The 22102-nt window shown below is 42.4% G+C and overlaps 2 protein-coding genes and 1 pseudogene across 2 annotated transcripts; all 3 read left to right on the top strand.

Annotated features, from left to right (window-relative positions):
• The first annotated feature begins 1239 nt into the window (after positions 1–1239).
• Positions 1240–2482, top strand: LOC146273353 (olfactory receptor class A-like protein 1). Its single transcript, XM_084705638.1, has one exon. It carries the CDS (start codon positions 1258–1260, stop codon positions 2206–2208), a length of 951 nt encoding a protein of 316 aa, XP_084561764.1. The 5' UTR covers positions 1240–1257; the 3' UTR covers positions 2209–2482.
• An 8707-nt stretch (positions 2483–11189) lies between these two features.
• On the top strand, positions 11190–12158 carry LOC146273352 (olfactory receptor class A-like protein 1; annotated as a pseudogene).
• A 6623-nt stretch (positions 12159–18781) lies between these two features.
• Positions 18782–19750, top strand: LOC146273351 (olfactory receptor class A-like protein 1). The gene has a single exon (XM_084705622.1). It carries the CDS (start codon positions 18800–18802, stop codon positions 19748–19750), a length of 951 nt encoding a protein of 316 aa, XP_084561748.1. The 5' UTR covers positions 18782–18799.
• Positions 19751–22102: the final 2352 nt, after the last annotated feature.

The following is a 22102-nucleotide window of genomic DNA, read 5'->3' as shown; positions in this document are numbered from 1 at the left end:
TAACTTGTTGGAGAAGAGGTAGAGTAATGGAGGATTAGAGGTTGCCTAAAAAGCGGAGAAAACTGGACCAGCAGCCAAGCATACACGTTTTTTTCAGTCAGTAACTTGATACCGAGCTAACTGTTTAAGTAAATAAAACGAGGAGCCACATAAAAACATGAGTAGCTGTTTTTCTGATAAAATGACGTGGTCACATTGCAGGCAGTCACTGTCTCGAGGAAAATTACACTATTCCTTTAGACGTGAATTCAAATGGTCAATGTAGTCCTTGAAACTATGTTCTGAATGTGAGAATGTTCATATATAAATATAGAATTGTAGGTAACAAACAAACAAACAAAATTATGGGGAAGGATATCCATTTGGACCGCCCCAATGTCTAAACTATGGTTACGCCCTTGGCAGCATATGTATATTTATATTGTATATATATACATATATTTATATGTGTATATGTATATTTAAGCAAATCAAGACTTGCATGTACAGTAAGTAATGTCACATTAAATAATTTAAAATCAAGCTTGTGTGGTGCGTCGCTGTCTTCAATGCCACTGCCTAAACTTTATGGGAAAAAACAAACTTCCTAATTTCCGGCGCTTTAGCCATTTCCCCATAAATAAATGTCAAGCTTATTTACGTTTTTGGGGGCATATTTTCAGTTAGCAGATGGTACTGTTTGAATCGCAATTCCATTTGAAATACTGCCGGTGACAACGTTGTTACAATAGCTTGTTTCAAAGGGGTTTCAGCTTGTTTCAAAGGGGGTTCTTAATGAATTATGCAATATGAGTAGGCTTGAAAATATCACGAGAAGGGAAAAACTTAAGGGAACGGACCCACCAATGCCACGAAGCACACCCTACAATTTCCCCAGAAATTGTACCCTGTCTAGTTGGAGTTGAGATTTGAAAACATGCTCTTGTTGTCTAGTGGGAGTCCTACATTTTGGGTGGGGGGTGGAGTAAAAACTGCAATGTTTTTTCCTTATCCCAATGGGGCACAAGAAGCTATAAATTGAAATTACACGGGCAATTATCCACACATGTTCATTGCCCTGTTCTTAATTCTTTATCGATAATCTCAGGCGAGGATATTCACATGCTAGGATATTTATTATCTATAATTAAAGAGAGATAAGATAACACATAATAGTACACTAGTTGGCATTAGTTGCTTCTTCGCTTTATTGACTTCCTTGTTGTGTAACATATTTGATTTTCTGCTTCTTGTCTGCAACAGCACAGGCTTGGAATCATGGATCTGTGTGTGACCATCAAAGGAGTGTCCTTCCTCTTGCAAACCGGTATGGGTATCCTGGGGAACGTGGTGGTTCTTCTCGCCTATGCCCACATCCTCTACTTAGACCGCCGTCTCCAGCCGGTGGACATCATCCTCTGCCACCTGGCCTTTGTCAACCTCCTGCTGCTCCTCACCCGCTGCGTGCCCCAGACCATGACCGTCTTCGGCCTGAAGGATTTGCTCGACAACCCCGGCTGCAAGGTGGTCATCTATGCCTATCGCATTGCCCGCGCCCTCTCCGTCTGCATCACCTGCATGCTGAGCGTGTTCCAGGCGGTGACTCTCTCCCCCGACGGGGGCCCCCGCTGGTCCAGGCTGAAGGCCCGGCTGCCCTCCCTCCTCCTGCCCACCTTCGTAGGTCTCTGGTGCCTCAACATGGTCGTATGCATCGCGGCACCAATGTTCACCACCGCGCCACGCAACGGCACCGTCCCGGCCTTCACCCTCAACCTCGGCTTCTGCCACGTGGACTTCCGAGACAGCTTGTCGTACGTGATTAACGGGGCCATCCTCACGGTGCGCGACTTTGCCTTTGTGGGACTGATGTTGTGGTCCAGCAGCTACATCCTCCTGTTGCTCCACCGGCACAGCCGCAAGGTGCGGAACATCCGGAGGGCCCAGGGGGGAGGGATGGAGTCCAGGGCGGCAAAGACGGTTATCACCCTAGTGGTCCTGTATGTTGTGTTCTTCGGCATAGACAATATGATCTGGATCTACATGCTGACCGTGGCCAAGGTGTCTCCGGTTGTGGCAGACATGAGGGTGTTCTTCTCCTCCAGCTATGCCTTCCTCAGTCCTTACTTCATTATCTCCTCCAACAAGAAGGTGAAAAGTAGGATCACCTGCACTGCATCGGACCAAGAGCAACAGTCAGTGGACACTCAAGAATCTAATGACAAGGTTTAAAGTGTCTGACAGGTCGTTGTCATTTGGGTAATGATCTGTTCATGTCTTTTTGTTGTATGAGTAGAAGTAGTTTGTGACATTCTGAATGGAACTTAGGCCTACTGAGTAAAAATACATTGGTGTGTGGAAATAAATAACAATAAAAAGTACATTTTTATGTTTTATACAGGTACTTGGTCCATGTAATTGGTGGCCATTTGTTTTTATATTTTGCAACCCGTGTTGACAAATGCAAAATAGAGTAATATCGTTATGTCAATTTTGGAACTCCAACCCACATTGAAGTATAACGGCTTGTTTTTTGTTGTTTCCTTTTTTTTATATAGGCTACTGTAATAACCATATCACACAAATGGTATAACGAGACATGAATCGTTGGTTTGATTATTCCATATAAAGTATGCTGGTGCAAAATCTGAAAAATAAGGTCGTAATATCGTTTTGTCTATTTTGTGACCAAAATGCTTGGTTTCCATTGTTTAGTTTTATTTCAGAATAATGGAATAACCATATAACACAAATAGTATAACGAGCCATATACTTGTTTGTTTGATCGTCCATTATTATGCACGCTGGAACATGTGAAAAAGAGAGAGAGGGGGAGAGACGTGTTATGATTGGAGGTGTTATTACTTCCGAACACCAGAGGGCAGCAACGACTAGCTTTTTTACCTTTAGCCTTCTTTATTATCTGGACTACACCACAGGTTCTAATAGAAGACACACACAGCACGCTGGATGTAGGCCTATATATCGACCGAGTTTGCTAGTTGCTACTTAGTTATAAAATTATTATCTTTGACTAACTATATTTAATATATATGAGAAACTTCCTCCACCCTCTCTCGCCCCACCTACATGATTGCTTTCAACTCTGTTGTATGTTTTAATGAAGGGCATTGAAGCAATCATAGTGAGCAAGTTGAGGTCAGATGTGTTTTAGGCTACCTTGCAGTGTACACTATACAGACACACGACTAATAGCCTACTTTTAAGCCCTCTGCTTTAGCAAAGCACAGAGGAGGTTTAGACCCTGGGTCTGCTGACCCAATATGCAACTAGGTTTCAACAAGCTTGTCAAACCACTTTTTTGGCTAAACAATACAGTACAGACCATTTTGATTAATACATACTAGCGTGTGTGTGTATTCTAGTAAAGAACCTGCTGTGTTGTCAAGAAAAATATAAGTAGGCTTATTGGCTTCAGGTAAAGTCATTGCTGTCCCCTGGTGTTAGTGGAAGTAATAACACCTTCAATCATGGCACATCTCTCCCCGCCTCTCTCTCTCTCTCTCTCTCTCTCTCTTTTTCACCTGTGCCAGCATGCAATAAATGGACGATCAAACGAGTAAATGGCTCGTTATACCATTTATGTTATATGGTTAACAACCAAAAACAAGCCGTTATACTTAAATGTGGGTTTGACTTTTAATGTGATGAAACGCTCTATTTTGCGTTTGTCAACACAGGTTGCTAAATAGAAAAGCGAATGGCCATCGCCTGAATCAAGATTTGGAGAATCAAGATTTGGCATTAGCGAGGTTTAACCACAGAGTTTTCTGTATCACGACGGTGGATCACTTGTTACCGGGGTAGATCGCCATGGTAACACATCTTTAACACCTAGCCCGGGGCCTGTACTACGAATCAAGATTTGGCGTTAGCGAGGTAACTTCAGGTTCAACCCAGGGTTTTCTGTACTACGACGGTGGATTACTTGTTACCGGGGTAGATCGCCACGATAACATATGCTGAACGGCTAACCTGGTCGGGAGCAGGTTAAGTAGGAGATAAGAAATCAACCGGTATAAAAGCCACTCCCAATAACTCATTTTTGAGGATAATGGCGTCATCGTTCATAGAAGATCCTGTGGAGCTTGGTGCGCGGGTAGTGAGAGGTGCTCAGAAAAGCCAGAACATTTAAAGGCCGATAAAACCCTTTGGCATTCCCTGATGAGTATCTTTATGAAATAATGAATATCATGGGTTTTAGGTCAAGTGACTTTTTTTGTTGCAGCCGCCATCTTGAAGACCAATTCGAAGCCTCTCCTCAGGTCTCCTAGCACACCTTACCACCGACGAAAAGCCACCTCGACAAAACAGCTGTCTCCACTGCCCCTGCATGCTGTTCCTGCCTCTGACTCACTCTCAATCTCAACCACCTATATCAGGAGACATGGAGATGTATTGAGCATTCTTTCATATTGATAATTGAAATAAGCTTAATATAGATTGTTCATATGAAGATTTCTGAGATGTAGCCTAAAATATGTACCCAGCATATCAAATTCACAATTGGTATAGGTTTAGTTGCCTAATAATTATGTAGGCTAAAGCATGACTGGACAGTTCAGAAATGGTCAAATGTGTGTTCAAACCTGGAGTCTTGTCCACAGATTGCATCCTTAGGATGTAAGCTTTCAGAAAATCTGGTTTAAGTGTTTAACTAAATGGCACAGATTAAGAAATCAACAAATGCTGTTCCACTTGTAATGAGTAAATAAATATTGTCTAGTGCTAGTTGTCGGTAAAAAGCCGCCTTATCAGCTATAATCATAATGTTTTTGTTTGCAGAACGATCTTTGTGACTAAGGCTAATGCTATTATAGTCAGAGAATGTCTCATAAGGGTGCTTTGGCCACTGAAGGGAAAACTTGGGCATCTGACTTAGGCCTACTTTCCTCTTCCTTGAAAAAAATGTCCATCTCGTCTGTGGAACAGTCGATGTCTTAAGTGCTAGCTGCAAGCGCGACGCTTCGATCAAAGACTATGGGAGTTGAATCTGCGTGCGTGATGAGGCTGTTTGGGTAGGAAACCAGGAAAACAAGTGGATTTCTATTGCTATGGGTATTCCCCTTACTGATAAAGCGGAACAGATTTGATTGTGAAGCAATGCAAAGATCACTGGACTAGTAGTTGATTGCAAATGTGGGGGGGTCCAAACTTAAGCAATAAGCCCCAAGAGGCCGTGGTTTATGCTGATTTTAGAACAGGTAAGGGGAGTTGTTAGGCACGACGCGAAGCGGAGTTCTAAAATCAGTGTAAACCACGGACTCGCGGGGCTTATTGCTTTTCTAAAACTGTTACTACAAATATTTGATGTGGTTTCATCAATAAAAACAATTAGAAACATTGAACAATAGTTAAATAATAAACCGTCATTCTTCCGCTACTACAAAGTATAGTACATAAATCGTTGCCACGCAACAGCCAGATGGACATCTTTGCCGTCTTTTTCAATTTGAAATATTTGATGCGCAGTAATATGGAATGTTAAAGAATGTTATGAGGACAACCTGTGAGGCTATGCTGGATTTTACAACGGCATGGAACGCGATATAGCCAATCACAATCAAGGATGGGAACAACCAGTTTTAGAATACTTTTTTTTAAGTGAGGGGGACTTGACCCCCCCAAGTTATACAGTGGCAATGCCCATATGCTGATCAATTTGATCTATAAGGCCAGCATGCGATCTCTGACAGACTGTCTTCCATCATCTACCGAATCTAGGTGTCCCTATCTGCCTTCGATCTTGTGCAGCTGCGTTGGTCTGAAAATAACCACGCCCCTCTGGTTTGCATGTGAGACTGGAAATAAATACAGCACAGAAATAAATGTGGTGCTCGGAAATATGTGGCGTTGGAAATAAAAGTCTCAATAAATAAATAAATGTGGCATTAGGAAATAAAAGTCCCATTAAATAAACAAATGTTGTTTTTTCAAAAACGTCATTTAGAAATAAATAAATGTATTTAATTATTGATGTAGGTAAATGGATTCAGCTATATGATTATATGAAGCTATATTTATATATTTACTGCCATCTTTCAGGGTTCATTTCATACCCATATTTATTCAAGTATTTATCTATTTATTTACCAATCAATTTATTTAGTTAATTGTGACTAACTCTGCGTTCCATAGGCATAAATTATGCCTACTGGGACACAGTGCTCGAAGTGGGCCAGTACTCACCGGTACGCAGTACCAGCACCTCTACATTTTACTCTTAAGCGTACCGGCACCTTTTTTTGCGTACCGGCACCTTTTCTTGCGTGCCGGTGTTACGTCCTAACTGGTTCCCAGTTTAACTGGTTCCCCAGCTGTGTGTGCACCTATCAGTCTGCCTCTATCACCAGATTCGTCACACATTCACAAACATATTACTGGTGATTTTCAAGTCGGATCTCATATTTTCTGCGGCAAATATGAAAGTGGGCCTATGGGCTACGTGCGCACTACATTAGGCTACCATTCGCGACAAAATAAATGGAGAAAAAAAAGCATTTGCAGGCTCGCATGAAGTGGGATTCGATCGCACTAGAGCAAAAAAGCGTACGCACGAAAGTCCGTGGATTTACACCACAAGCTACACTAGCTCAAAAAGGTAAGTCAACTGGTAATGTTACTGGTAACATTTTGACCCATACACACTACCTGAATGTAGGCTACTAATCACGTATTTGGGGTTGTTTGGAGGCTATAGCCGTATTTACCACGACATCAAAGCTCCTTCTGACACCACATTAAAAAAATTCATACTAAGAACGTCGCTGCTAACCCAGACAATACGATCAAAATACGCGTAACACAACATGGAAACATTTGTTTCCTATGCGATATGTGTAGCCTATGGCTGAGTGTTTCTTCGCTATATCTTTTGAGATCAATTAAATTCATAATTGTATATTCTGAACAAATGTAGTGAGCACTGCATTACAGCCATTCACACCATAATAAATGGAAGCTAAGAAAATAAAAGATTTGAGTGGGATTCGATCCCACGAGCAAAAACAGATTCATTGTGGTAATCTGTTGCATTACATCGCGAGCTACTAAGGCCCATAGGATATTTAGTCACAAATGTATTAAGTACGTTGGCCTTCAGGCAACATGTTGTTTGGTTCTTCTGAATCAACTAGTTACCGTAGACCCTACCCAAATGTAGGCTACTCATCATGTATTTGGAGTTGTCTCTAGGCTATAGCCATATTAACCACAATATCACAGACCCTTAATTACACCACATATTGCGAAGTAATACTTAGATCATCGCTGCACAACATAGAAACGTGGGTACAGACATGACTTCTGATAATCATAGCAAGGTAACCCTAACAGGTAACCAGCTGTTTTGGATGAACCCCAAACCAAGTAACCCCAAAGATATGTGGTGTAATTAAGGATCTGTGATATCGTGGTTAATATGGCTATTGCCTAGAGACAACTCCAAATAGTTCATACAGACAAGGAATTTACTGTGGCAGGAAGGTGCACACATTATAAATATACGAATCTTAAATAAGAAGAGTAACTAAGGGTAAAACATTAAAAAATTAAGACAATCAAATATATAAAAAGCTACACATAGTGCACATAGTGCAATATGGCAAATTGATAAGTGGTCAAATCATCTAATGATACCTAAAGTTTTGCAAGTCTCCCAGTGCTGCTCCCCCTCACCTGTGAATGTAATTTCAGTAGTTTTTGTCTTTTTCCTAAAATCTGCCATTGAATTTATTTTTCTAGAAAAATAGGAGTTATGCAGAAAACACTTCCGTATTCCGTAAAACAGACATCATCACTTCCCGATCTGTACGCTCTATGCTGACATGGGACATTTTTAGACAAGATGCCTCCAGTTTCCAATTTTATATCTCAGTGAATCCTGCACCAAAAAGGTTGAGGATGGCACTCTTTAGAAGAAAAAGCGATTCCCAATTGATCTGAAGACAATTACAATTGCTTACAATTTTTTATTTGGGTCGTGATAGTCTTATTTGAGTGAGAACGGCTCGCCCGGTAGACTGCAGCTTTGTCTCGTTCGCGTCATGACCCAAAGTTAATCATTTTACATGTCGGTCAATTCTACACCAAAAAGGTTGAGGAGAGCAGCTTTCAAGAGATATGGGAATTCTGCATTTAGCAGGGCGGTACGATTTTTGATGTAATTTGTGTAAAACTTGCAATCTCAGTGTGTTATGCAGTAAAAATCACTGTTTGGATTTTCCGCATCTGGTACTTAAACCGTTTGTATAAATACATGTTTTTTACAGTTAATTTATTTAAAACGCCCAAAATGTTAATAATAATAATAATAATGTTATTGTTGATTGTGTGAACTAGCTGGGTTTGCTGTTGGGTTTGGACAGCAGCGGAAATTATTACATCTGTTTTCCGGTTCGAACGTCGGGCGCTCGGCGTAACCCCTATTGCCGGAATGAAGGAATATTCTAGCTTTTTCTTAAATATATTTGCAATTCCTGACAAACAAAAAAGTTTATGATTGGTTCAGATTTGTGCTACGTGACAACAACATTTGCATATCATTACCATTAATGATTTTGGTCAAAAAAAATATTTTAAAAGTCACCAAGTGAGTGGATTGTATAGTGCCAATGTTTTTTTTGGTTCCAATGACTGAAAAGATACATCAAAAGTGTGTAAAAATATACTTTTAAAACCAGTAACCATGACCGATACTTGCATCCACATACTTTACGCCTTTGCTATGATTTGTGTTGACATATTAAGGCGGCCATCTCAAAGTACAACCTGTTTCAGTTGACGTGAGTAATAGAACCAACCTTGCATGTTGAGTAAGCGCGGGAGTTATCGAGACACCCAGTGTCTGACATCACAGGTTGCTTAAAGACTCATTCAGGGAGCCAAACCCCAAAATGTATGTCTTTTGATTATTTTTTTTTGGGCTGAGGACGTATTTCCACCTAACTTAGATTTTCAGGAAGTGTCTACATTGTGCCGAAAAGCTGAAAAAAGTTACAAGGGAAAAAACAACTTTTTTCTTAATAGAATGTTCAAATTTCAATGCATTCCTATGGGATTTTCAGCAACTTGGACAGACAGAGAGAGAGATAGAAAGAGAGAGAGAGAGAAAGAGAGAGAGAGAGAGAGAGAGAGAGAGAATAATCCTAAATTAGAAAGGGTTCAATTTCTTGGGAAATTGTAGGATATGTTTGCTTACGTCATTTGCAGATGGGTCAGTCCCCTTAAGTTTGTCCCTTTTAGTGATATTTTCAAGCATTTTGCCTACTCATATTGAATAATTCATTAAGAACGCCCTTTGAAACAAGCTATTGTAACAACATTGTCACTGGCAGTATTTCAGATGGAATAGCGATTCAAACAGTACCATCTGCTAACTGAAAATATCCCCCATTAATGTACATAAGCTTGATATTTATTTAGTGGGAAATGGCTAAAGCGCCGGAAAGGAGAATGTTTCTTTTGACATAAAGTTTAGGCTGTGGCAACTCAAGCAACTCAATCGCCAACAAGACAAAACGTTTGACACCGACGTTGTCTATGTAGTCCAAATATTGACGGATCCTTAGGGGGGCAAAAATAATTAAAATAAGATATCCATCTGGAAAATGTGTAACTTTATTGGGGTGCTTATTCTCCTATGTCTTCAGAGGCATTGCGGTAAATGTTTGATCAAAAATGGAGGATGAATATGAGAAAAGTGGTCCATTCTTGGGGAGAAAACATGTGAGGGAAAACATGATTTCTCTGATGCAGAACATATGATAGAATCCCTTGGGGGAAACAAGCATGAACTTGCCCTTTTAATTAGGCCTTTGCTCGTGTAAACATATCAATACACTCATGGGGAAATAAACATATTTTTCATGTTGTGATGCATGGGGAATAAGATTAAGTAATGAGAATATTAAATCTTTCTATCATTGAAACTCAATCTCAGTCATTTGGACCTAAATAATGATCTGATAAGCATTTTGCAAATCTCCCCAAATGTTACTGAATAGGAATACTGAAGTGTCTATTCTGAAATTTGTGTTTAGTACAGGAGATAAAGTGGTATTTTCCCAGAAATCTCTGCTCAACATCATGTGTGTTTTTACATCTTATCGCTTAGCTCCTCTGTGGCAAATTCCCAAAACAGTAAAAGAAAGGAAAGATTGGAACAGGGGACCAGCTGTGTGTGTTAGGGTCTCTAGACGCTACCTTAATAGCTCCATCAGTCTGAGTTTACATCAACAACAATAACTCCACACCTTCACAGGGAGAGAACATTCTGGTGAACTGACCCAGTTCAGATACATATGAATCAGTTAGAATATAGTCATATGCAGTGTCCACTATATCACAGTTGTGGTCCACTGCTGCTGTACCATGTCTGTAACCACTACTATGTGCAATATTTATTTATGCTATTACATGCAATAATATTACGTGCAATATTTTTTCTTACGTGCAATAACTTGTATGTCACTCATTACTTATTCATAGCAGCAGCCACCACACTTAAGTCACACTTAACTCTCACTTACTTTATATATTATTATATTATTTTACTATATTATACCCTTAGATCCTTATCTTCATAATTTATGACTCCCTGTATCTTGTATCTCCTATATTTTATATTTTGTATTTTCTATATTTCATTGTACTCTGAGTGCTGTTATGTACCCTGCTGCTGTTGCAAACTGCAATTTCCCCACTGCGGGACAAATAAAGGATTATCTTATTTTAAGACTACATCCAAAAACATTGAGTCCTTGAGACTGGGTACAATCTCAAATACTCTTCTTCACTATTGTTTGAGTGTGTAGACTTGAGAGCTACAAGTTTTTAAAGTAACTTCTTGGAGTTGAGTTTTGAAAGCATGCTCTTGTGTCTAGTGGGAGTCCTACATTTTGGGTGGGGGGTGGAGTAAAAACTGCAATGTTTTTTCCTTATCCCAATGGGGCACAAGAAGCTATAAATTGAAATTACACGGGCAATTAGCCACACAGAATGTTCATTGCCCTGTTCATAATTCTTTATCAATAATCTCAGGTGAGGATATTCACATGCCATGATATTTATTATCTATAATTAAAGAGAGATAAGGTAACACATAAAAGTACACTAGTTGGCATTAGTTGCTTCTTTGCTTTATTGACTTCCTTGTTGTGTAACATATTTGATTTTTTGCTTCTTGTCTGCAACAGCACAGGCTTGGAATCATGGATCTGTGTGTGACCATCAAAGGAGTGTCCTTCCTCTTGCAAACCGGTATGGGTATCCTGGGGAACGTGGTGGTTCTTCTCGCCTATGCCCACATCCTCTACTTAGACCGCCGTCTCCAGCCGGTGGACATCATCCTCTGCCACCTGGCCTTTGTCAACCTCCTGCTGCTCCTCACCCGCTGCGTGCCCCTGACCATGACTGTCTACGGCCTGAAGGATTTGCTCAACGACCCCGGCTGCAAGGTGGTCATCTATGCCTATCGCGTATCCCGCTCCCTCTCCGTCTGCATCACCAGCATGCTGAGCGTGTTCCAGGCGGTGACTCTCTCTCCTGCAGCGGGCCCCCGCTGGTCCAGCCTAAAGGCCCAGCTGCCTTCCCTCCTCCTGCCCACCTTCGTAGGTCTCTGGTGCCTCAACATGGCCGTATGCATCGCGGCACCAATGTTCACCACCGCGCCACGCAACGGCACCGTCCCGGCCTTCACCCTCAACCTCGGCTACTGCCACGTGGACTTCCGGGACAACCTTTCGTACGTGATTAATGGCGCCAGCCTCACGGTGCGCGACTTTGCCTTTGTGGGGCTGATGTTGTGGTCCAGCAGCTACATCCTCCTGGTGCTCCACCGGCACAGCCGCAAGGTGCGGAACATCCGGAGGGCCCAGGGGGGAGGGATGGAGTCCAGGGCGGCAAAGATGGTTATCACCCTAGTGGTCCTGTACGTTGTGTTCTTTGGCTTAGACAATGTGATCTAGGTCTACATGCTGACCGTGGCCAAGGTGTCTCCGGATGTGGCAGACATGAAGATATTCTTCTCCTCCAGCTATGCCTTCCTCAGTCCTTACTTCATTATCTCCTCCAATAAGAAGGTGAAAAGTAGGATCACCTGCACTGCATCGGACCAAGAGCAACAGTCAGTGGACACTCAAGAATCTAATGACAAGGTTTAAAGTGTCTGACAGGTCGTTGTCATTTGGGTATTAATCTGTTCATGTCTTCTTGTCAGGGGCGGTGCCAGATCATTTTTAATGCAGGTACTGAGGGTGTGCTAGATCCTTGACAAGGGGAGCTGCGCAATTATATATCATACAGTGACCTGCGGTGATGTCAGTAAGAGGCTAGGCACTGAGTTATGAAAGCCAGATTACCTAATTTATTGTTAGGCTAATATGTCAAAACAGTAAACGCTGGAAACAGTAAAAGCAGTAGCCTACAGCCGCTGACTGTTAGCACAGCCAATATTTTCTTCCATACCAGTCTGTTTGCAAAAATCAGACAATTTGTTATCCCTTTTGCTGCATCAGTCCATCTAAGTCTGGCGTAGACCTCCCTCTTGCTATTATCCTTTTTAAAATTTAAATCGATCTTGGAGAAATTCCACAACTCTGTGATATTGGCAGACACCGCTGCTGTCATTTGGACTTGAAGTTTTGCGGGCATTACGCTTACAATGACTGTTAGCTGCGCAAATGCCCAGTAGTATCTTGATTTTAATTGGTCCATGTTTGATACCTAACATAGATGAATACTGGCATACTATATTTATGTGTAAAGGCACAGCAGTTGTGCTTTTTGCTTGTCGTCCGCAATGAATGGACAGTAAAAGCTGCTTATTCGACCATTTTTTGTATTTGATTATGTGTAGCCTAACTGCTACATTTGTCATCGTAACGTCTAAACAATTTGAAAAACACACATATTGCATATATAAATCACAAGAAAAAAATGTAAAAATACAATATAAATAGAAATAAAATGATTTAATTAAAAAAATTATGTTCGAATTTTGACAGGGTAGGCAGTGCCTACCTTGCCTACCCAGACTGCACGTCACTGATATTAGAAATCTATCAGGGCCAGAGTGGGACCCATTTTCAGCCCGGGAGTGTAATGGACAAAACCAGCCCATGCCCACCAGGGTGACTGACATACCAGCCATACGTTGAACATTCGGGGCTTAACCCGGACCTAGGACCTACTCAATGTTATTATGTGAGCTGAAATTAGAACTTCACGTTAATGTGAAAGCATAGCGCACGAGCAAGATTTTTGGCATAAATTCCGTTCAAAATAGTTTTTTGAGCTTTATGTAATATAAACATCACGTTGGACTCATACTGTTATATTTTCCGGAAATTACAACCCAAAGTTTTACCTGAAAGATTCAGGGTTTTTGAGAAAACATTTTTCCCACCCTTTCAGGAACCTGCAGACAGATCTTTCTTTTTTTACCTGGCTTTTTCAGTTCCTCCTGGCATCTTTTTTCCCATCCATTTTATTATTTTAGCATCATCTTAATCTTGCTAACTCCCTCCACGACAATAAATTATGGTTTACTAAAGTTATCTCAATGAAAACAACCTGTACACGCACTTGTGTTTGAGAAAGAGAGCATGCGCGACAACTGAAAACGGCACTTTTTAATGCTCGATCATGCGCTTATTAGAACCTAGTGTAGCCTATTAATTTACTTGTCAGTCACACAGTAACTTAACAAACTTAACACATATCGTTTTATTCGGTGTGTAAAAAAACAAAGAGAAAGCAGGCGATCTGCTGGCCCAATTTATAACCGGGCAGAGCGGCCCACTTGCATTCTCCCGATTCTCCCGATGGCCACTCCGGGCCTGAATATTATTATGAATAGCCTACTAGGCCTATTTTAAGGGGTGCTATCGGGGTGTTTCGGTCTTTTCTTGGGGATGCTGAATCACCTAGCCCCTTCCCAGCGCCGCCCATGCTTCTTGTTATATGAGTTGAATGAAAGTCGTTTTGTGATATTCTGAATGGAAATTAGGCCTATACCGAGTAAAAAATACATTGGTGTGTGAAAATAAATGACAATAAAAAGTACGTTCTGATGTTTTATATACATAGGAAGTTGGTCCGTGTTCTTGGTGGCCATTTGTTTTTTTTCTATTTTGTAACCCGTGTTGACAAACGCAAAATAGAGTAATAGGCCTATCGTTTCGTCAATTTAGGAATTCAAACCCACATTTAAGTTTAACGGCTTGTTTTTTGTTGTTTTGTTGTGTTTTTTTAGAGGCTACTGTGATAACCATATCACACAAATGGTATAAGGAGACATTAATCGTTTGATTATTCCATATAATTTATGCTGGTGCAAAATCTGAAAAATAAGGTCGTAATATCGTTTTGACCATTTCGTGACCAAAATGCTTGCTTTCCATTGTTTTGTTTTATTTCGGAATAATGGAATAACCATATAACACAAATGGTATAACGAGCCATATACTCGTTTGTTTGATCGGCCATTATTATGCACGTTGGAACAGTTGAAAAAGAGAGAGGGGGAGAGACGTGTTATGATTGGAGGTGTTATTACTTCCGAACACCAGAGGGCAGCAACGACTAGCTTTTTTTACCTATACTATATTATCTGGACGACACCGCAGGTTCTTAATAGAAGACACACACAGCACGCTGGATGTAGGCCTACATGTCGACCGAGTTTGCTAGTTGCTACTTATATAAATAAATAAAGATATTTGATGAACCCAAGTTTTTTTTTTGCCTAAATGAACTAATGGCCAAGACCGCAGACCTTGGCCTCTCACTTGCACACATGCACACTCTCTCTCTCTCTCTCTCTCTCTCTCTCTCTCTCTCTCTCTCTCTCTCTCTCTCTCTCTCTATTTCTCTCCCCCAGCCCTTCAACTATTGCACATACTGGTCACTATGAAACACACAAGAAAAGAGGCCCCTCCCCCAGTCACACTCTGGATCTCTCCCAAGTCCAACTGGTCACTCAGGGCAGAGTCAAGGACCCACCTGTGTTTCAAGGGGAAAGTTCAGATACATTGTCTGATGACGAATGGGAGAAATCAATGGAAATGTACATCAGGAAGAGTGGTGTTCAGCAGGAGAACCAAGCGGATGAAATTCTCATCCAGATGTTGTCAGGTTTGGGATTAGAAATGGAGAAATTGATGTCCATCTTAACCCACAGGCCATCTATGGTCTTCTTCGCAAACATTTCAGCTCTCGCTAATTCTCCTCTTTGCCTCTAGCTGACTTGTATTTCACCTTGCCGAAAGAACAAGAAGATCCATACAAACATTGGCTGAGACTCAACCGAGCAGCTGATGTCGCTGCGAGCTGTCTTAAACAGCAGGGTAAAACGTTTGATAGTCCCAATGTAGAAATCACACATTTGTTCATCAGACACTGCCCCTGTAGAGATTTACTGTATCTCTCACCTTCAGGACCAAGGCAATTGATAAATGGTCGGCTTGTGAGGTTCAGGAAGTGCTGGACGAATACCATTTGGAGAAAGGTGTTGAGTCGTATGCTGAAAGGGGTGGAACAATCAATCGATTGAGCTAAACCCTCAAGCTAATCCAACTTCAGACCTTCCTACACGAGAGCCAGCCGTGAGTCATGACCACCCCAATCTAGAGACGTTGATTGGCATGCTTATGAAAGTGCTGCTCCAAGGCCCAGGTTATGCCCGAGCAAAAAGAAAGCCACCTACCACTGATGTGCTCCCCTAGAATTGAGGGCGTAACTAGAAAGCCATGCTCTGTATGTAAGGACAGCTCCCACTCTGCCCTCACACACTGCCGGGAGAACAGGCTGTGTTTCCTATGTCACTCACCTGGACGTTCTCAGAGCATTGGTGGACAGTGGATCTAGAGCATGCACTTTGATTGAGGCAGCTGGCATGAAACTTAGCCAGTCTACCCCTAACATTGTAAAGAATTCGGCTGAATGCTATGTAATTGTTGGTTGTGGCGGTCACCTTGTCACACCTCCTGCCATGTATGACCTCACTGTATCAGTCTATGGCTATAGAGTAATCGTTCCAGTCCTAGTCGTGACAGGCCAGACCGATGAGATGATTCTCGGCAGAAACACCATAAAGTGGCTCATTTCACAAATGAGAAAGACTGTTAATGACCAAAATGTCACATCTCCAATGAACAGTGACCACAACAGTGAATTACTCCATTTAATGTCACAGTTGTCGGGCTCAGAAGAGTGGGAAAGCAGGGCAAAGCCAACCTGCATCGGCACAGCTAAACTTAAACAAGCGGTCACTCTAAGTCCAAAGACTGAACACTTAGTGTGGGCTAAACTGCCTGCCACTAGCGTCTCCGCGATAGGTAGTACAGTCATCATTGAGCCCACCCGGTCCAAGGCTAGTCCTGCACAAATTCTGGTAGGAAGAGTTGTCACTTCCTTGTCGGGAGATGGATGGGTTCCAGTTAAAATAGTAAATCCCACAGAAAAGTCACTAAACTTGAAAAGGAATGCAAATGTTGCAGATGTATCCCCTTGTCTTTCTGTGCAGGACTTACCTGAACCGGACCGCATCCAGTCAAACGCACAGTGCACACCTAGCCCGTCCCCTACACCAAGGTCGGAAGAGGAGATATCACTCATCTTCAGGGATTTGGGCCTGCCAGACTTGGACCTGACATCCTGTGAAGTCTCCCTCGAATGGAAAGATAAACTGTTGCGGATCATTGAGCAGTATGAATCTGTCTTCTTGAGACACAAAATGGACTGTGGTAAGTGTGTAACTGTGGATTTTGTCCACAGGATACGCCTGCTGGATGACAAGACCTTTAGACTACCATATAGGCAAGTCCCACCATGTCACTTTGAAAAGCTTCGGACTGCTCTAAATGATATGGAAGAATTAGGAATCATTCGTAAATCTCAGAGTGAGTATTCATCCCCCTTCGTCCTCTTTGTCAAGCCAAACGGTGATCTCCGCATCTGCAACAACTTCAGATGGTTGAATGCAAGAACAGTGAAAGATGCACATACGCTGCCTCATCAGACGGACGTCCTTGCTGCACTTGGTGGCAATGTGTTCTTATTCACAATGGATCTTACTTCAGGTTTTTATAGCATTTGCACTTTTGAACCTATGGAATTGGTCTGCATCGATTTTTGGACTGCTGAGCAGACAGACAAGAAGTGTGTGGATGTTTTAGTTGTGACGGATCACTTCTCTAAGCTGTCCTGGCTACTCTCGCTGGTCATTTCATGCAGCCGCAGTCCATGTCGAACGCACCTACAAGAACCCGTGCAGTTGATCTTGAGAAAGTGCGCTCGGCTACACAGCCGGCAGTTCTCGAATCGATCTCACGGTACTATGATGGCTACGTCACAGTGACCTAGCCTCAGCGCCGTCTCAAGTCGGACAGTCGGCTGCAGTCGGCTGCCTTGAAGCTGAGAATGCCATTTGCTGCTTCAAGTCAGCCGGGCTGCAGGCGGCTGCAGGCGACACCGGCGCTGCATGAAGTCGAACACACCTGTTATGACAGATCCTTAGAGGGGCAAAAATAATAAAATTAAGATCTATGTGAGAGAACAATGGTTACACCCAATGAAATAATGTGCATCCATCTGGCAAAGGATTAACTTTATTGGGGTGCTTAATCTCCTATGACTTCAGAGGCATTGCGTTAAATGTTTAATAAAGAACGGAGGATGAATATGAGAAAAATTGTCAGTTCTTGGGGAGAAAACATGGTTTCTCTGACGCAGAACATATGATAGAATCCCTTGGGTGAAACAAGCATGAACTTGCCCTTTTAATTAGGCCTTTTCTCATGTAAACATATCAATACACTCATGGGGAAATAAAACATCTATTTCATGTTGTGATGCATAGGGAATAAGATGAGGTAATGAGACTATTAAATCTTTCTATCATGGAAACTCAACCTCATTCATTTGGAGCTAAATACTGAACCGATAAACATATAGCAAATCTCCATAAATGTTACCGTATAGAAATACTTAAGTGTCTATTTTGAAATATGTGTTTAGTACAGCAGATAAAGTGGTATTTTCCCAGAAATCTCTGCTCAACATCATGTGTGTTTTTACATCTTATCGCTTAGCTCCTCTGTGGCAAATTCCCAAAACAGTAAAAGAAAGGAAAGATTGGAACAGGGGACCAGCTGTGTGTGTTAGGGTCTCTCGACGCTACCTTAATAGCTCCATCAGTCTGAGTTTACATCAACAACAATAACTCCACACCTCCACAGGGAGAGAACACTCTGGAGAACTGGCCCAGTTCAGATACATATGAATCAGTTAGAATATAGTCATATGCAGTGTCCACTATATCACAGTTGTGGCCCAAGACTACATCCAAAAACATTGAGTCCTTGAGACTCAAATACCTTCACTATTGTTTGAGTGTGTAGACTTGAGAGCTACGAGTTTCCAAAGCATGGAACTTCTTGGAGTTGAGTTTTGAAAACATGCTCCTGTTGTCTAGTGGGAGTCCTAGATGTTGGGTGGGGGGCGGAGAAAAAACTGCAATGTTTTTTCCTTATCCCAATGGGGCACTAGAAGCTATAAATTGAAAATACACGGGCAATTAGCCACACAGAATGTTCATTGCCCTGTTCATAATTCTTTATTGATAATCTCAGGTGAGGATATTCACATGCCATGATATTTATTATCTGTAATTAAAGAGAGATAAGATAACACATACAAGTACAGTAGTTGGAATTAGTTGCTTCTTTACTTTTTGGCTTTATTTGATTTGTAACATCTTTAATTTTCTGCCTCTCGTCTGCAACAGCACAGGCTTGGAGTCATGGATCTGTGTGTGACCATCAAAGGAGTGTCCTTCATCTTGCAAACCGGCCTGGGGATCCTGGGGAACGCGGTGGTTCTTCTCGCCTATGCCCACATCCTCTACTTAGACCGCCGTCTCCAGCCGGTGGACAACATCCTCTGCCACCTGGTCTTCGTCAACCTCCTACAGCTCCTCACCCGCTGCGTGCCCCTGACCATGACCGTCTTCGGCCTGAAGATTTTGCTCAACGACCCCAGCTGCAAGGTACTCATCTACGCCTATCGCACATCCCGCTCCGTCTCCGTCTGCATCACCTGCATGCTGAGCGTATTCCAGGCGGTGACTCTCTCCCCCGACGGGGGCCCCCGCTGGTCCAGGCTGAAGGACTGGTTGCCCTCCCTCGTCCTGCCCACCTTCGTGGGCCTCTGGTGCCTCAACTTGGTCGTATGCATCGCGGCGCCGTTGTTCACCATCGCGCCACGCAACAGCACCGCCCCGCCCTTCACCCTCAACCTCGGCTACTGCCACGTGGACTTCCAGGACAGCCTGTCATACGTGATTAACGGCGCCGGCCTCACGGTGCGCGACTTTTCCTTTGTGGGGCTGATGTTGTGGTCCAGCAGCTACATCCTCCTGGTGCTCCACCGGCACAGGCGCAAGGTGCGGAACATCCGAAAGGGCCAGGGGGGAAGGATGGAGTCCAGGGCGGCAAAGACGGTTATCACCCTAGTGGTCCTATACACTGTGTTCTTTGGCTTAGATAATGTGATCTGGGTCTACATGCTGACCGTGGCCAAGGTGTCTCCGGATGTGGCGGACATGAAGGTTTTCTTCTCTTCCAGCTATTCCTTCCTGAGTCCTTACTTCATTATCTCCTCCAATAAGAAGGTGAAAAGTAGGATCACCTGCACTGCATCGGACCAAGAGCAACAGTCAGTGGACACACAAGAATCTAATGACAAGGTTTAAAGTGTCTGACAGGTCGTTGTCATTTGGATATTAATCTGTTCATGTCTTCTTGTCAGGGACGCGCCAGATCATTTTGAATGCAGGTGCTGCGGGGGTGCTAGATCATTGACAAGGGGAGCTTTGCAATACTATCAGGGCCAGAGTGGGACCCATTTTCAGCCCGGGAGTGTAATGGCCAAAACCAGCCCATCCCCACCAGGATGCCTGACATACGAGCCATACGTTGAACAGTCGGGGCTTAACCCGAACCTACGACCTAGTCAAGGTTTTCATGTGAGCTGAAATCGGAACTTCACATCAATTGAGATTTTTTGCTTACATTTCCGGGAACTTTCCAGATTCTCCCGATGGCCACTCCGGGCCTGAATACTATTACTTAATGAGCAATATTTTAGGGGGTGCTGTCGGGGGGCTTTGGTCTTTCTTGGGGGTGCTGAATCACCTAGCCCCTCCCTAGCTCCGCCCATGCTTCTTCTCATATGAGTTGAATGAGAAGAAGTCCTTTTGTGACATTCTGAATGGAAATTAAGACTAAAAAGTAAAAATACATTGGTGTGTGGAAATAAATGTCAATAAAAAGTACGTTTTGATGTTTTATACAGGTACTTGGTCGGTGTTCTTGGTGGCCATTTGTTTTTCTATTTTGCAACCCGTGTTGACGTAAAATATAGTAATTTAGGAATTCAAAGTATAACGGCTTGTTTTCTATTGTTTCGTTGTGTTTTTTGATGGGCTACTGTAATAACCATATCACACAAATGGTATAACGAGACATTAATCGTTTGATTATTGCATATAATTTATGCTGGTGCAAAATCTGAAAAATAAGGTCGTAATATCGTTTTGTCCATTTCGTGACCAAAATGCTTGGTTTCCATTGTTTTGTTTTATTACAGAATAATGGAATAACCATATAACACAAATGATATAACGAGCCATATACCCTTTTGTTTGATCGTCCATTATTATGCACGCTAGAACAGATGAAAAAGAGAGAGGGGGAGAGACATGTAATGATTGGAAGTGTTACTACTTCCGAACACCAGAGGGCAGCAACGACTAGCTTTTTTACCTTTTTCTATATTATCTGGACTACACAGCAGGTTCTTTAGTAGAAAACACACACACCCCGCTGGATGTACATGTCGACCGAGTATGCTAGTTGCTACTTAGTTATTAAATAACGATCTTTGATGAACCCAAGTTTCTTTAATATATATTAGAAACTTCCTCCACCCTTTCTCGCCCACCTAAATGAAGGCTTTCAGCTCTGTTGTATGTTTTAATGAAGGACATTGAAGCAATCATAGTGAGCAAGTTGAGATCAGATGTGGGCTTGCACTGTACAGAAACACAACTTATAGCTACTTTTATTAGCCTTGTCCTAACCAGACCCTCGTACATTTCATTTGTACAGAGGGTCTGGGATCGCTCCATTGACAAGCGTTAACTTCCTTGAAGGCAGGTACTCTGTTGAAGTTTAAAAGTATTGGATCTGCCCAGAGCCACTCTGATCTGCCAGAACCAATCGCTAGCGTTCGCCTTAGCCAACTGCTTCACCACGTAGCTAGCTGCCGTAGTTGGAAAATCTAACTGTTCCCGAATCCCGTGGGGAGGAGGGCCACAACATAATGACCACCAAAAAAACTCAGCAAGGACTGTTCTTGCTCCGGCTTTAACTTAAGGATATTCAGCATCGTTGGCACAACCGCAGAATAGTTTCGAATGCATCTTACTCCGCCGCCATTACTGAACTACAACTCAAACTAGTGCACAACATCAACGTCATCGTTCTCAGCCACTCCCTGTTCGCTGATTGGCCGTTTGAAAATCAACCTGCAAAATCTGACTTTCGTACCGAATGGCCAGACCTTGTACAGAAGTAAATCAAAATTGAGTGGAAGTACGTAGGAGGGCAGAGCCAGGCTTTTATGCCCTCTGCTTTAGATGAGCCAGAGGAGGTTTAGACCCTGGGTTTGCTGACCCAATATGCAACTACAGGTTTCAAGCTTGTCAAACCACTTTTTTGACAAAACAATACAGTACAGACTATGTTGATTAATACATACTAGCGTATGTGTGTCTTCTAGTAAAGAACATGTGTTGTCAAGAAAATATAAGTATGCCTATAGATTATCACCCTACGCCACACAACTGTCAAGCAGGCTCAACTGTGCATGTTGGTTTCAAAAGACGAACTTCTCCCGGGTCTATCACACTTGGAGTGTCAATCAGGTCATCATTTATCTCTGGCCACTGGATTGCAGGGCTTGACATTAACTTTTTGAGGTACTTGTCCACTTTGTACACTTGTCTATCGGGTTGCCAACTTCCTCAAACCCAAATGCGGGA

The sequence above is a fragment of the Hypomesus nipponensis genome, chromosome 9, assembly GCF_054491055.1.
Source record: "Hypomesus nipponensis isolate SF chromosome 9, ASM5449105v1, whole genome shotgun sequence".
Classification (NCBI taxonomy): Eukaryota; Metazoa; Chordata; class Actinopteri; order Osmeriformes; family Osmeridae; genus Hypomesus; species Hypomesus nipponensis.
Note: the sequence above shows the minus strand (reverse complement) of the source record. Positions and strands in the feature narration are given on the sequence as shown.

Excerpts from the sequence above, each read along its gene's own strand:
- LOC146273353 (XM_084705638.1), top strand. The coding sequence starts at position 1,258 with ATGGATCTGTGTGTGACCATCAAAGGAGTGTCCTTCCTCTTGCAAACC.
- LOC146273351 (XM_084705622.1), top strand. The coding sequence starts at position 18,800 with ATGGATCTGTGTGTGACCATCAAAGGAGTGTCCTTCATCTTGCAAACC.